The 15,000-nt window shown below is 43.0% G+C and overlaps 2 protein-coding genes across 2 annotated transcripts in view; both read left to right on the forward strand.

Moving 5' to 3' along the window:
- naga (N-acetylgalactosaminidase, alpha) overlaps positions 1–15,000 on the forward strand; it is a 138,265-nt gene that overhangs the window by 101,721 nt on the left and 21,544 nt on the right. The gene's annotated exons all lie outside the window — the stretch shown is intronic.
- The window catches only part of LOC130077472 (glutamate receptor ionotropic, kainate 2), a 60,559-nt gene that overhangs the window by 42,157 nt on the left and 3,402 nt on the right, over positions 1–15,000 (forward strand). Inside the window, exons 10-14 of the mRNA XM_056242714.1 lie at positions 543–749; positions 3,616–3,839; positions 8,868–8,986; positions 12,785–13,002; positions 14,830–15,000. The exon at positions 14,830–15,000 is cut by the window's right edge and continues 55 nt beyond it. Coding sequence (XP_056098689.1) covers positions 543–749; positions 3,616–3,839; positions 8,868–8,986; positions 12,785–13,002; positions 14,830–15,000 — 939 coding nt within the window. The remainder of the gene's footprint in view (positions 1–542; positions 750–3,615; positions 3,840–8,867; positions 8,987–12,784; positions 13,003–14,829) is intronic.

Below are 15,000 nucleotides of genomic sequence, written 5' to 3' on the forward strand. Positions count from 1 at the left end.
ACACACTCTCTCTCTCTCTCTCTCTCTCTCAGTCACACACACACACATTAATTAATTTATTTTAATCTTATTATTTTTTTTTTTTTTTTTTAAATGTACATGGTTTTCTCTAAACACATCCACAGACTCCAGCCTAAAAAAACCTGTTGTCAACATACTAAAATATTTGTGATATAAGGAATATTTAACATTTGTAGCCCAAATTAACATAAAAAATTATAAAAAACCTACATTTTTGCAATGAACTATTTTCCTGCTTTTGATTTTGACTCACTGTAAACACAGTTCTGCTAATCACGTAACTAATGAACTCGATGCTGTCGTGTGTGTGTGTGTGTGTGTGTGTGTGTGTGTGTGTGTGTGTGTGTGTGTCTGTCTGTGTCTGTCTGTGTCTGTCTGTGTCTGTGTGTGTGTGTGTGTGTGTGTGTGTGTGTGTGAGTGTGTGTGTGTGTGTGTGTGTGTGTGTGTGTGTGTGTGTGTGTGTGTGTGTGTGTGTGTGTGTGTGTGTGTGTGTGTGTGTGTGTGTGTGTGTGTGTGTTCAGGAGGAGCCGTACGTCATGTTTAAGAAGTCGGATAAGCCGCTGTACGGCAACGACCGGTTCGAGGGCTTCTGTGTGGATCTGCTCCGGGAGCTGTCGGGGATCCTGGGCTTCCGGTACGAGATCCGGCTGGTGGAGGACGGGAAGTACGGGGCGTTCGAGGAGAACACGGGCCAGTGGAACGGCATGATCCGCGAGCTAATCGACCACGTGAGTCACACTCGCACTTCAGTTTACACACACACACACACACACACACACACACACACACACACACTACCTGTCAAAAGTTTTCCATCAGTAAGATTTTTATTGTTTTTAAAAGAAGCAATACTTTTTGCTTGATTAAAAATACAAAAAATATATATTATTAGAAATATTATTAGAATGTAAAATATCTTTTTTTTTTTTTTTTTATGTTTTAAGTGTAATTTATTCCTGTATTTCCAGCATCATTACTCCAGTCTTCAGTGTCACATGATCCTTCAGAAATCACTCTAATATGAGGATCTGATGCTTTCTATTCATCAAAGTATCCTGAAATAATAATGTTTATAACAGTTTCCAACACTGATAATAATCATAACTGTGTCTTGAGCATCAGATCCTCATATTAGAGTGATTTCTGAAGGATCATGTGACACTGAAGACTGGAGTAATGATGCTGGAAATTCAGCTTTGATCACAGGAATAAATTACACTTTACTGTATATTCACACAGAAAACAGATGATTTACACTATAATAATATTTCACAATATTACTGGGTTTTTTTTGTATTTTTAATCAAATAAATGCAGCCTTGGTGAGCAGAAGAGACTTCTTTTAAAAACATAAAAAATCTCACCGATCCAAAACTTTTGACTAGTAGTGTATATATATATATATATAGTTAATAAGTTAGTAACAGCCGTAGTGAGTGCTTATCATGACGTTTCACCGTGGTCATACGAGTAAACAACATCTCACTCCTCTAAACTGCACGAGTCAGAGAGGAACGCTTGTAGAAGAATCCGTCTGGAGTGTGTGTGTGCGTGTGTGTGTGTGTGTGTGTGATGGTCTCTGGAGATCTTATTAGCAGACGCTGTAGTCTGAGATGTTCGTGAGCGAGGGACAAGCATAGCATCAATTAATGATCAGATTCTCCCGCCGCACGACACACATCCGGTGCGTTCACTCGATCTCACAGTGTGTGTGTGTGTGTGTGTGTGTGTGTGTGTGTGTGTGTGTGTGTGTGTGTGTGCACGACACACATCCGCTGCGTTCGCTCGATCTCACAGTGTGTGTGTGTGTGTGTGTGTGTGTGTGCACGACACACATCCGCTGCGTTCGTAAACATACTATTTTTGTATAGTTTGTGTAATATTTTATTGTGCATTTATTGTGTTTTCGTTCTATATTTTATTTTTTATTTGGTTGCTTTTAAACATTTTCAGTTCACGTTTAACTTTCATTTTGATAGAAAACTAAATTATACATTTTAAATAGTCTTAATTTTCCCTGAAAATGTGAAAAATATTATTTTAAGACTTTTTTGTGACATTCTTTTTGTGAAAATTAAGCTAATTTCCCTGATATTTCTAATTTGCAAAATGCATCTGGATGTTGTACTATTTTTTTATAGTTTGTATAATATTTTATTGTGCATTTATGGTGTAACGATTCCCTCATGTCACGATCCGACACACACACATCCCGACACACATCACCACACCATATTACTGCGATACTCCAAGACACATGATAAAAGGTGAACAAAAAACTCCTGTTGATTAAAACGCTAAATTTGATATTACATTGTGGGTGTAACTGAATAGACTTGGACTTGGTGCTGGAAACCCAATGAACAATAGAGACACCAGAATAACAATATTCATGATCCTGAAGCTGAAAATATCATTATTTTAGACGAATGCTTGCACTCTTTCACTGCGTAAATTTATTTAAAATAATGTATAGGCCACTTTTACTGGTAACAAGACATGTGGCATTATCAGGACACACAAATATGCATTATTATACATTATATTCAACATTATATATAGTAGTTTAATGTAGTGCTGACACTTGCATTGGACTAAAATGTTACTCATACAGAGTATAACAACTTTAATTTTTTTTTTTACACTTTATACTTTTTGGGTCCCCCCCCTTTACACTTGTGCTGTTCCGGGTCAAAAATGACCCGCCTTTTAGTCAATAGTTCAAATCCTCCCGATCATCTTTGATCACCAAAATGACATATTTAAACGTTTTTCCTTGAATAAAATGTCTTCATGCCTTAAAATATCTTGAATGTAACTCGTGCCTCATTTAGTATGCGCGGTTCTATGAATATGTAAATGAGCCCCGCCTCCACTCACTCCCTCAGCTCAGAGATCCACTGGTTGGCGATCACACGTTGATCTGATTGGTTACAAGCTCGTTTGTGACGTCAGAAACACCAGCGATTTCAAACCGTGTTTTTGAGACTGTCTTTGGTTCACTGCAGTTTTAAGCAGAAAATACTCAGCAATGCTGTCGACTTATGAACTTACACATGGTTTGTCTTAAAGCGTATTAAACACCACATATAAACAGTCATAAACAACATGAAAAGCTTGATTTTCACCACAGGGAGACTTTAAATTCCTTGTAAATGTATTGATATAGTATATTATCACTAAATATTAGGTTTGATCTTTTAATTAACTAGTTTTCTTTCAATAAGCACAGTTTTATGTTTGTTTGTGGAACGGATTGATTGATCTGAACTCAGTTTTTGAGAGGACAAACTTCAACCTACGATCAATCCGTTCCACAAACAAACATAAAATCTGTGCCTATTGAAAGAAAACAAGTTGATTAAAAGATCAAACCCAATATTTAGTGATAATACACTATATCAACACATTTACACGCGATTTAAAAGGTGGGTCATTTTAGACCCGGAACAGCAAATAAGGTTTTCCAGCACAAGAGATTCCACAGGAGTCTCACAACTGATTCAGAGTTGATTCATTTGAATCTTTTGTTTGTTTGCTGCTAGAGAAGTGTTTGGCAGGACATCATTGGTGTGTTGTGTTGGTGATTGACAGAAAGCGGACCTGGCCGTGGCTCCGCTGACCATCACGTACGTGCGAGAGAAGGTGATTGACTTCTCCAAACCCTTCATGACTCTGGGAATCAGCATTCTCTACCGCAAACCCAACGGCACCAACCCCGGCGTGTTCTCCTTCCTCAACCCTCTGTCCCCTGATATCTGGATGTATATTCTGCTGGCTTGCTTGGGTGTCAGTTGTGTGCTGTTTGTCATAGCCAGGTAACATGTGACCCTCGCGCTAGTGTGTGTGTGTGTGTGTGTGACCACACGTCCGTCTTCATCCTCAGTCTCGGGAAACCGGGCCGTTCGTGTCTGAAATTCTCTGCAGTTTAATCAAAATAATTAAAAATAACCCATGAGATTTTGATAGCAAAATATTATTGCATCAAACCACATTATTTACAGCCAATGTTGTTATTTTTAGTGGCAAAGATGAAATAAATATAATTGCCATTTAATAAAATTAACTAGAATCACTCTGAAGATGATGACTAAAATAAGGCACATTTTTGCAAATAAATAAATAAGTATAATTGCACCACACAACATTATTTACAGTTTATATTTTTATATTTACTGGCAAGAAAAATAAAATAAATATAATTGCATATACTTTAAAAAAAAAACTAGAATCACTCTAAAAATTATGACGAAAAAATGTGTTATTATATTTAATAACAACATTATTTACAGTTTATTTTTGTATATTTAGTGGCAAGAAAATTAAATAAATATAATTGCATATTAAAAAACCTAGAATCACTCTAAAGACCAAATAAATACAATTAAAAAGGCACATTGTGCACCAAAAAATAAATGAATGGATGAATAAATATAACATTATTTACAGTGAATGTATAAGTTTACTTTAAACCAGAGTGAAATACTGATGTGCTGAAGTTCAGGACGGTGTGTGTGTCCTCGAGCGATCGAGCTCCAGATGTTCAGTTTAAACCCTCCGGATATCCCATAATTACTCGCTCACTTTTCACCTTCATCCTCTCTAATATCCGTCTCTCTCACTGCAATACTCCTTTAATATCGCTCTATGGTTTATGGTCATATCTCACAGGCGGCGCTGATCTGAAACCCTGATGCGCTTTAACCCTCTGGTGCTCTTCGTGCGACGATTCAATAAAATTAATTTACTTTATTTTAGTTCGATAATGTTTTTTATTTAATATTTGGTATTTTTAGAGGATATTATGGTACTAAATTATATTTACGCTGTATTTATAATCCATTTATTCACTTTTTGAACATAGACCTGAAAATGTAATCTCCAGCTGAAACTGTGGTGAATCTTTGATCTCTTCTCAAACACACACTCGGCAGATTATTGCTGAAGTGAGATAGTTTTAAAAAGTGAATTTAAAATGACCAGAATTTGTCGTTTATTGTTATGAAAAATGCACAAAAATACTATTTTCAATTTTTATATGAAATATATATTTTCAAAACCGCGTTTTCCTGTAAAGCTGAGTGGATGCGAGGCTAGCGTGTCCAGCGGGGTCTCCGCGTGTGAGGCTGATCTCTCAGTGAATGATCTTCCAGTGAGATGTTGTTCGGCTGCAGTTCCAAACGCTTCCACTAGAGGAAACTCTCTCTTCATTTCCAGTGCGCCATTTCTGACCGCGAGGAGCTCAAGTGTGAATATTGTTACAGGACCATTAAACCTGTTCACATCATGGCCATGATTTATGTGTGTGTTCACACAGCAAGTGCCAAAACCTGTACCGAGTTTCAGACCATTCCGATAAAAAAACAAAAACAAATGTACAATTTTTCGACGAGCCGCGGATGTGTTCCGCTCAGCGTCGGTGTTTAGTGTTACTGGCGAGACGAGACCAATGCAAAGCCACGACTGTCACCTAAGTTAGTTTGGAATATGCACAGTGTGTTTGTGAGGCATTCTGGGTAAGTTCTGGATGATTTCAGCTTTATTTGTGCAGAATAATGTGATGTTGAACTGGAATCATCAGGTTTCCGCTCATGTTTGCTCTGCTCTGTAATTGCAATATTGACTTTTCAACTGCTTTATTGATTAGAAAAGCCCCGATTTACCTCTGAACACACAGAGGAGTTTCTCCAGATCCACATATAGATGTTCCTGAAGCTGCCCACACACACACACACACACACACACACACACACACGTGTGCCGTCGGGACACACACCGGAGAACTGGAGTTATTTTATATTCTTCTGATGCATCTGAGATCCTGTAGAAAGAGTCACATAGAAAAAATATATCATATATTAACCTGAACAATTTTCTGTCTGTACCACTCAGTGTTCATATTCAGTACAAACACACAAACACACACACACACACAAACACACACACGCACACTCACTCACTCACACACTCACTCACACACACACAAACACACAAACAAACACATCCACACACACACACACACACGTCACTCACAAACACACTCTCTCACACACACACACACACACACACACACACACATGCACACACATCACTCACACATACACACACAAACACATGCACACACTCACACAAACACATGCACACTCACACACACTCACTCACACACACACACACACACACAAACACATGCACACACCTCTCTCACAAATACACACACACAAACACATGCACACACTCACACAAACACACACTCTCTCACACACACACACACGTCACTCACACACACACAAACAAACACATGAACACACTCACACAAACACACAAACACATGCACACACTCACACACACACACAGTGAGTGTGTGCGGTGACAGTAAACGCACGAGTGTGTGTGTGTGTGTGTGCGGTGACAGTAAACGCGTGTGTGTGTGTGTGTGTGCGGTGACAGTAAACGCGTGTGTGTGTGTGTGTGTGTGTGTGCGGTGACAGTAAACGCGTGAGTGTGTGTGTGCGGTGACAGTAAATGCACGAGTGTGTGTGTGCGGTGACAGTAAACGCGTGTGTGTGTGTGTGCGGTGACAGTAAACGCGTGAGTGTGTGTGTGCGGTGACAGTAAATGCACGAGTGTGTGTGTGCGGTGACAGTAAACGCGTGTGTGTGTGTGTGCGGTGACAGTAAACGCGTGTGTGTGTGTGCGGTGACAGTAAACGCGTGAGTGTGTGTGTGTGTGTGTGCGGTGACAGTAAACGCGTGAGTGTGTGCGGTGACAGTAAACGCGTGAGTGTGTGTATGTGTGTGCGGTGACAGTAAACGCGTGAGTATGTGTGTGCGGTGACAGTAAACGCGTGAGTGTGTGTGCGGTGACAGTAAACGCGTGAGTGTGTGCGGTGACAGTAAACGCGTGAGTGTGTGTATGTGTGTGCGGTGACAGTAAACGCGTGAGTGTGTGTGTGCGGTGACAGTAAACGCGTGAGTGTGTGTGCGGTGACAGTAAATGCGTGAGTGTGTGTGTGCGGTGACAGTAAACGCGTGAGTGTGTGTGTGCGGTGACAGTAAACGCGTGTGTGTGTGTGTGCGGTGACAGTAAACGCGTGAGTGTGTGTATGTGTGTGCGGTGACAGTAAACGCGTGAGTGTGTGTGTGCGGTGACAGTAAACGCATGAGTGTGTGTGCGGTGACAGTAAACGCGTGAGTGTGTGCGGTGACAGTAAACGCGTGAGTGTGTGCGGTGACAGTAAACGCGTGAGTGTGTGTATGTGTGTGCGGTGACAGTAAACGCGTGAGTGTGTGTGTGCGGTGACAGTAAACGCGTGAGTGTGTGTGCGGTGACAGTAAATGCGTGAGTGTGTGTGTGCGGTGACAGTAAACGCGTGAGTGTGTGTGTGCGGTGACAGTAAACGCGTGTGTGTGTGTGTGCGGTGACAGTAAACGCGTGAGTGTGTGTGTGCTGTGACCGTAAACGCGTGAGTGTGTGTGCGGTGACAGTAAACGCGTGAGTGTGTGTGTGCGGTGACAGTAAACGCGTGAGTGTGTGTGTGCGGTGACAGTAAACGCGTGTGTGTGTGTGTGCAGTGACAGTAAACGCGTGAGTGTGTGTGTGCTGTGACCGTAAACGCGTGAGTGTGTGTGCGGTGACAGTAAACGCGTGAGTGTGTGTGTGCGGTGACAGTAAACGCGTGAGTGTGTGTGCGCGGTGACAGTAAACGCGTGAGTGTGTGTGTGCTGTGACCGTAAACGCGTAAGTGTGTGTGTGCGGTGACAGTAAACGCGTGAGTGTGTGTGTGCGGTGACAGTAAACGCGTGAGTGTGTGTGTGCGGTGACAGTAAACGCGTGAGTGTGTGTGCGGTGACAGTAAACGCGTGAGTGTGTGTGTGCGGTGACAGTAAACGCGTGAGTGTGTGTTTGTGCGGTGACAGTAAACGCGTGAGTGTGTGTGTGTGCGGTGACAGTAAACGCGTGAGTGTGTGTGTGCGGTGACAGTAAACGCGTGAGTGTGTGTGTGCGGTGACAGTAAACGCGTGAGTGTGTGTGTGCGGTGACAGTAAACGCGTGAGTGTGTGTGTGCGGTGACAGTAAACGCGTGTGTGTGCGGTGACAGTAAACGCGTGAGTGTGTGTGCGGTGACAGTAAACGCGTGAGTGTGTGTGTGTGCGGTGACAGTAAACGCGTGAGTGTGTGTGTGTGTGTGTGCGGTGACAGTAAACGCGTGAGTGTGTGTGTGTGCGGTGACAGTAAACGCGTGAGTGTGTGTGTGCGGTGACAGTAAACGCGTGAGTGTGTGTGTGCGGTGACAGTAAACGCGTGAGTGTGTTTGTGTGCGGTGACAGTAAACGCGTGAGTGTGTGTGTGCGGTGACAGTAAACGCGTGAGTGTGTGTGTGTGCGGTGACAGTAAACGCGTGAGTGTGTGTGTGTGTGTGTGTGCGGTGACAGTAAACGCGTGAGTGTGTGTGTGTGTGTGTGTGCGGTGACAGTAAACGCGTGAGTGTGTGTGTGTGTGTGTGTGTGTGTGCGCTGTGACAGTAAACGCGTGAGTGTGTGTGTGTGTGTGTGTGTGCTGTGACAGTAAACGCGTGAGTGTGTGTGTGTGTGTGTGTGTGTGTGCTGTGACAGTAAACGCGTGAGTGTGTGTGTGTGTGTGTGTGTGCGGTGACAGTAAACGCGTGAGTGTGTGTGTGTGTGTGTGTGGGGTGACAGTAAACGCGTGAGTGTGTGTGTGTGTGTGTGTGCTGTGACAGTAAACGCGTGAGTGTGTGTGTGTTTGTGTGTGTGTGCTGTGACAGTAAACGCGTGAGTGTGTGTGTGTGTGCGGTGATAGTAAACGCGTGAGTGTGTGTTCTCGCGCAGGTTCAGTCCGTACGAGTGGTATAATCCTCATCCCTGCAATCCCGACTCAGACGTGGTGGAGAACAACTTCACTCTCCTCAACAGCTTCTGGTTTGGTGTCGGAGCTCTCATGCGTCAAGGTGAGCTGTGAACACACATACTCACACACACACACGCACACACACACACTGTAAGTCAGTCTAATTCGATCCAATGGCGGTGTCGATTAGAGGTGGAGGTCACATGCGCGTTCCGTCTCTTCCCATGGCAAAGGGATTTTTAATTAAATGCAATACATATTTATCTTATGTATTAACTCGTTTCATCTGACTCCATAAAATGAAAGTGTTTTTCAATGATATCTGTGCATCTTTAAATATATGTTAATGTTTGACTATTCCTTTTAACTCCAATGAAAATAAAGTCAAAGTCTGTTAGAATAATCAAATATAACAATTTATTATGTCAGGTAAATGTATTATAACAATTCCATAATCAATTGAAAGATAATCAATGCAAATCATCAAATGTTTTAGGATTAGAGAAATAGATGCAAACCCAACATGAACTACATGAGCTAATCCTCACGGGCTGATCTGAGATACAGAAAGAGCCATGACTCCTTGCTGCATTCCATTAAATAGCCAGAACTTCTTTTCAATGGTAATTAGTAGGCATGTAACGATTCACTGAACTCGCGATGCGATACGATTCACGATACTGGTCTCACGATACGATTTTCTCACGATTTTTTGTACAAAATGAGATTTAAGAAAGATAAATGAAAAACTGTCTTTTATTGTTTCATTCTCACTCAGACAATGTTGCACATTTATTTCTGAAACTGAAATATCTTTGTCAAATAAAACTAAATTGAAATATTAAAACAAATCCCAAATCAAATAAATAATACAAATAAAATACATCTCTTAATATAAACAAACTAAGGCTTTGCTGGTGCTCTTTCCTAGCTTAGAATCTTTTTTTTATTTACATGTTTTTTTTAAGAAATATCAGCATATCCACATTTTCTGGCAGAAGCTGAGATCTCTGCACATTCACAATGTCCCCTGCTGATGAAAAAACCCTTTCACTAGGGACAGAGGTGGCTGGTGTGGAGAGATATGCTTTTGCTATACTGGATAGCAGTGGGTAAAGCCTAGCATTCTCTTTCCACCACTTGAGTGGACAGCTATTGAGGGAAATGGATGTTTCAGCTCTGTACTTATTAATTTCTGCATCAATCTGACTGATGTGCTGTGCAACTGGTTCATCAAAAGTCCCTCCAAGGAGATCTTCCAATGCTGTTTTCTTGGAAGGAGGTTGTTTCAGCTCTGCTCCTGCTCTGTCTGTCTGGTCAAGAGGCTGCTCTGCTGCAGGGGGGTGACCACTGACACCTTCTGTGCCCTCATCCTGCACAGAGGAATAGCAGAAATAAAAAGACTAAGTAAAATCTAAGTACAACATTGACAGGGGTTTCACATTGTTATAAAGGCAAGATTTTAATGTCATTTGTTATAATTTGTATCATTACTCAGAGTTAACACGAACACATTTGGAAACACATTTAGCAATCATAAATCATAATAAACAAATTATTTAAAAAAAATTAATTTAGAGAAAGAGTAAAATAAATACAATACCTGGTTCTGCAACATCAGTACAGCTTTCTGAAGTCTGTGGAATACATCATCGCGTTGGTCTTTATTTAGATGAGGCAGAGCCCGGAATCTGGGGTCTAATGCGGTGCATTCCAGCAGGTGGTTGTACTCTGAAGTGTATCTGTTGTAAAGGTTGTTCAGTATAGCTCTCTTTATGTTGCTCACAGTGGGGGAATCTTCTTCGTTGGATGCCATGTTATGCTCGATCATATGCTTTAAGGGCACAATGAGAGACACAGTGGGGTTTTTTTCGTCACACAGCACAGTGGTGGCCGTTTTGAGTGGCTTTAGAAGCTTCACCATGTCCTCCGCATCACGGATGTCTGAGCCATCCAAAGTATCAATGTCACGGACATTTCGTCGAACGTCGTTGCTCAGGAGAGTTGCTGTCACAGCCGCTTGCTGTTCGAGATAGCGTTCGATCATATCCAGACTGCTGTTCCAGCGCGTAGCGACATCGATGATTAACTTATGCGGTGGAAGCTCCAGTAGTATCTGTTTAGCTGCGAGCGCAGCTGTGGCTGTGGAGCTTCGGTGAAAGAAGGCAGCAATACGCCTCACTCTGCCCAACAAACGGCTCACGCGGGGCACACTCAAACCCGCTTGGCTAGCTAAGTTCAAAGTGTGGGCAAAACACCTGACATGGGGGGCCAGCCCAGCCTCTCTGACAGCAACATCCATATTCCTCGCGTTGTCCGTGACCACAGCAATTCCATGGTTGGCCTTTTGAATCCCCCATTCACTCACAGCTGATTTTAAAACTTCAGCAATATTAGCTCCTGTGTGTGTTTCGAACAATGGGCGAGTTTGGAGAACAAAATTAACCATCTCCCATTCACTGGTTATCACGTGGGCTGTGACCGTAAGATAACTCTGGGTAGCCCTGGAGGTCCAGCCGTCGGTTGTAATTGATACACTATATGCTTTTCTGAGGGTCTCAATTACCTTAGATTTTGTTTCCCTGTAAAGCGCTGGCATGACAGTCTGGCTAAAGTGGGGGCGTGATGGGATGGTGTATTTTGGCTCCAATTTGTTGACGAGTAGCCTAAATCCTTCATTTTCTACGACAGAAAACGGCCTCATATCTTTTGCCATGAAAACACCGATACACCTTGTGATCTCCTTGGCTCTCGCACTCGTTGCCGCGAGTGGGGCTGCAAATCCGCCAGTCAGTGTGGTTTGGCCCACTAACAGTTTTTTAGGTGCAGACGGCGGTGACTGGAGCTTCTCACTATGGTGACGGTTTGTATGCTGCATCATGTTTGTTGTGCTATTGGTGTATATTAAAATCCTCTTGCAGTATCTGCACACAGTTTTTGTTTTGTCCGTTACCACCTCTCCGCTTTCATTTTTAGTCTTCGCAAAGCCAAAATGCCGCCACACGTCCGATTTGAATGAGGTTGGGGCATCCGCAATATCAACGTCTACACTTGCCGCCGCCATTATTGCTACTGTTTAAAGCTACAGTCAGCTTGTTCGCTGCTATCGCACTTCGCGCCTGTAAAGCGAGGTCAAAATACTGCTTCAGCGCCCCTGCTGTTTAAAACGTGTATCGCGATTCGTTTAACATCTCAACCGACTTGAATCGTGACACATGTGTATCGATTTTCAACCGGTTGCGAGTGAATCGTTACATCCCTAGTAATTAGCATTCAGGTTACACCTTATTTTGGGGGTAGGGGAGAAAGGCCATTTGTCCACCTTTCTTTGTGTGTCAGTTTCTCTAAACTTCTAAAAAACCTTATTTCCTTTTGTTTTACTTATTTGGAATGAGACATCTGAACCAGCCACCCTGAGACCTTTAAAATGATACTAAACACAATAATCATTCACATTAAACCATATACAGGTATATATTCTTATGTGAGTTTTAGCTGTTACCGGGTGAGAGAATGAAATGTAAATCAGGTGAGACTGCGTGAGGGGGAGGTCGAATGTTAATTTTCAGCAAGTTCCTTTGTTTCAATAGACCATGTGGTCAAGACAGTTTCTCCAACCAGTTTTCCAGTCTTACACACACACACTCACATGCACACACTCTCTCACGCACACACTCACACGCACACACACATACACACTCACATGCACACACACACACACACACTCACTCTGGTCTCTCCTTAGGATCGGAGCTCATGCCGAAGGCTCTCACTCTCACACACACACACACACACGTCACACACACACACGCACTCACACACACACTCACTCACTCACACACACACACACACACACACACACACACACACACACACTCTCACTCTGGTCTCTCCTCAGGATCGGAGCTCATGCCGAAGGCTCTCTCCACCAGGATCGTGGGAGGGATCTGGTGGTTCTTCACGCTGATCATCATCTCCTCGTACACGGCCAATCTGGCGGCGTTCCTGACGGTGGAGCGAATGGAGTCGCCCATCGACTCGGCGGACGATCTGGCCAAGCAGACCAAGATCCTGTACGGCCTGGTCGAGGACGGCGCCACCATGACCTTCTTCAAGGTACTGCGAGAGCACAGTCACATTCAGTCCTGCAGCGACGTACAGGTGCAGTCTGTAAGAGCGGCCGCTAGTGGTCGAGATCGGCACTGCAGATCGTTGTTTCCCCGCCGCCTCAGACTCGACGCTCACGCCGGTCGCCAGTTTGACGACACGCAACAGGAACGAGCGCAATTGACAACGAAAGCCGAGGAGACTTACACACTTGTTAGTTGAAGAGTTGATTTTTCCGTGTTTTAATATGCTCTCGTTCATAGAGATTTTTAGATATCGAGGCTTTTTAGGTCGTGTGGAATCTGCGATCTCTGACCCGGTTTGTTTGCTCGTTTCCATGGCTACGATACATCAACTGGCAACCCGGGTGTCGAAATACTATTGGCTGAATGGGCAGTGGGCGGAGTCACACAGACTGACAACACAGAAAAATAATAAGTAAAATAACTGGCGGTTTTTCAAAGAAACGAGTATGCTAATATGATCATATCTGCAAACATATTATGGTATTTGTATGCTTTAGTAGAGTGAAAAAGTTAAATACAGCACCTTTAAACTGGAACTTTTTTTTTATTCAATTATGAAACATTCAATTCATCAGTAAAGCAGCTCTACAGAACACAGAGTCATTATAGACCAATTTCCAGCCGACGTCACAGTTACGTCACGGCGCTAGCTGGTGGCAGAACAAAGTGAAAACCGGAGGCAGCAAATACAAACCAGCACAGATTCGGCTACAAAATAAGGATCTTAAATAATTCTTCTTATTATTAAATGTCATCTTGTTGTGTTGTTGGGTGCAAGAATCAATGAAAAATGAATATGCTTTATCTGCAATTTTTTATTTCTAGAAAATATTCACCTCATTAAAATTGCACCGCAATGTCACTCTTTACATTGTCGTCTTCATCGCGCTGGCTCGGCAGAACTGCGGATCGTACCACACAAGTCTTGTACTTGACCATTCAGCACATAGTTATAGGCATCTAAAGATTTACATGCCCTCCGTTTCTCAATCAGGTTGGTGTAGATGTCAGGACACTCAACCGGAGGTAGCGTTAACGTTAATCCTGTCAGATCCTCAATCAATGAGTGTAAGGGTCGGCCGGTTCCGTCCGTTAAAATTAACTTTTGCAAATAACAATCGCGGTCCTGGACAGTGAGCGACCTTGCACATTAAGATAAAATCGGATTTTCTCCAGTCATTGTTAAAAACAAGCTAACAAAACTTGCAGACTTTACGTTAGTGAAGCGGCCAGAGGGATCGTTCTGCCACCACCTAAGCTCCGCCCACAGAAAAACGTCACCATGTTTACCAACTGAAAATTGGTCTATACAGATAGTATTTCTGAGTATTAAAAGTGTATGTGTTCAGTGGTGTATGAAGACCTTACATAATGAAGCGTTATGTGTTTATTAGCTTATAATGAGGCGTTTCTCTCTACACACACCGCGGGTCCGCTTACACACATGTTTCTACGGTGGCCCTGAGCGGACAAACGCGTTTCGTCACTGTGTGTTGTTCTTCATGATCAGAAGCTGCTAAAGTCAGCGAGTAAAACACCGACACAACGATGAACAAGTCACAATAATACTCGCCGTTTTACTGAATAATAAAGTAAACAACTTATTAATTTATCTTTGTAAAGAAACCTCATTGTTTAACTGGCTACTCTCTGCTGTCTCAGACGACGACATCACTTCCTGTCGGCCACCGTAACTTCTGTTGGGTGCAGTTCGCACACTCGCCACTAGATGCCGCTACACACTAGATGCCGCTACACACGTTAGCAGCTTTAAGTGCTAACGTGAAGTTCTGTGTGTGCTTTGCGGTAGAAAACCAAGATCTCCACGTACGATAAGATGTGGGAGTTCATGAAGAGTCGCGGTCAGTCTGTGATCGTGAAGAGCGTGGAGGAGGGAATCCATCGAGTGCTGACGTCGGATTACGCGTTCCTGATGGAGTCGACGGCCATCGAGTTCGTCACGCAGCGCAACTGCAACCTC

The sequence above is a fragment of the Rhinichthys klamathensis genome, unplaced genomic scaffold (genome assembly GCF_029890125.1).
Source record: "Rhinichthys klamathensis goyatoka isolate OS25496 unplaced genomic scaffold, OSU_Roscu_1.1 h1tg000747l_1, whole genome shotgun sequence".
NCBI classification, from domain to species: Eukaryota; Metazoa; Chordata; class Actinopteri; order Cypriniformes; family Leuciscidae; genus Rhinichthys; species Rhinichthys klamathensis.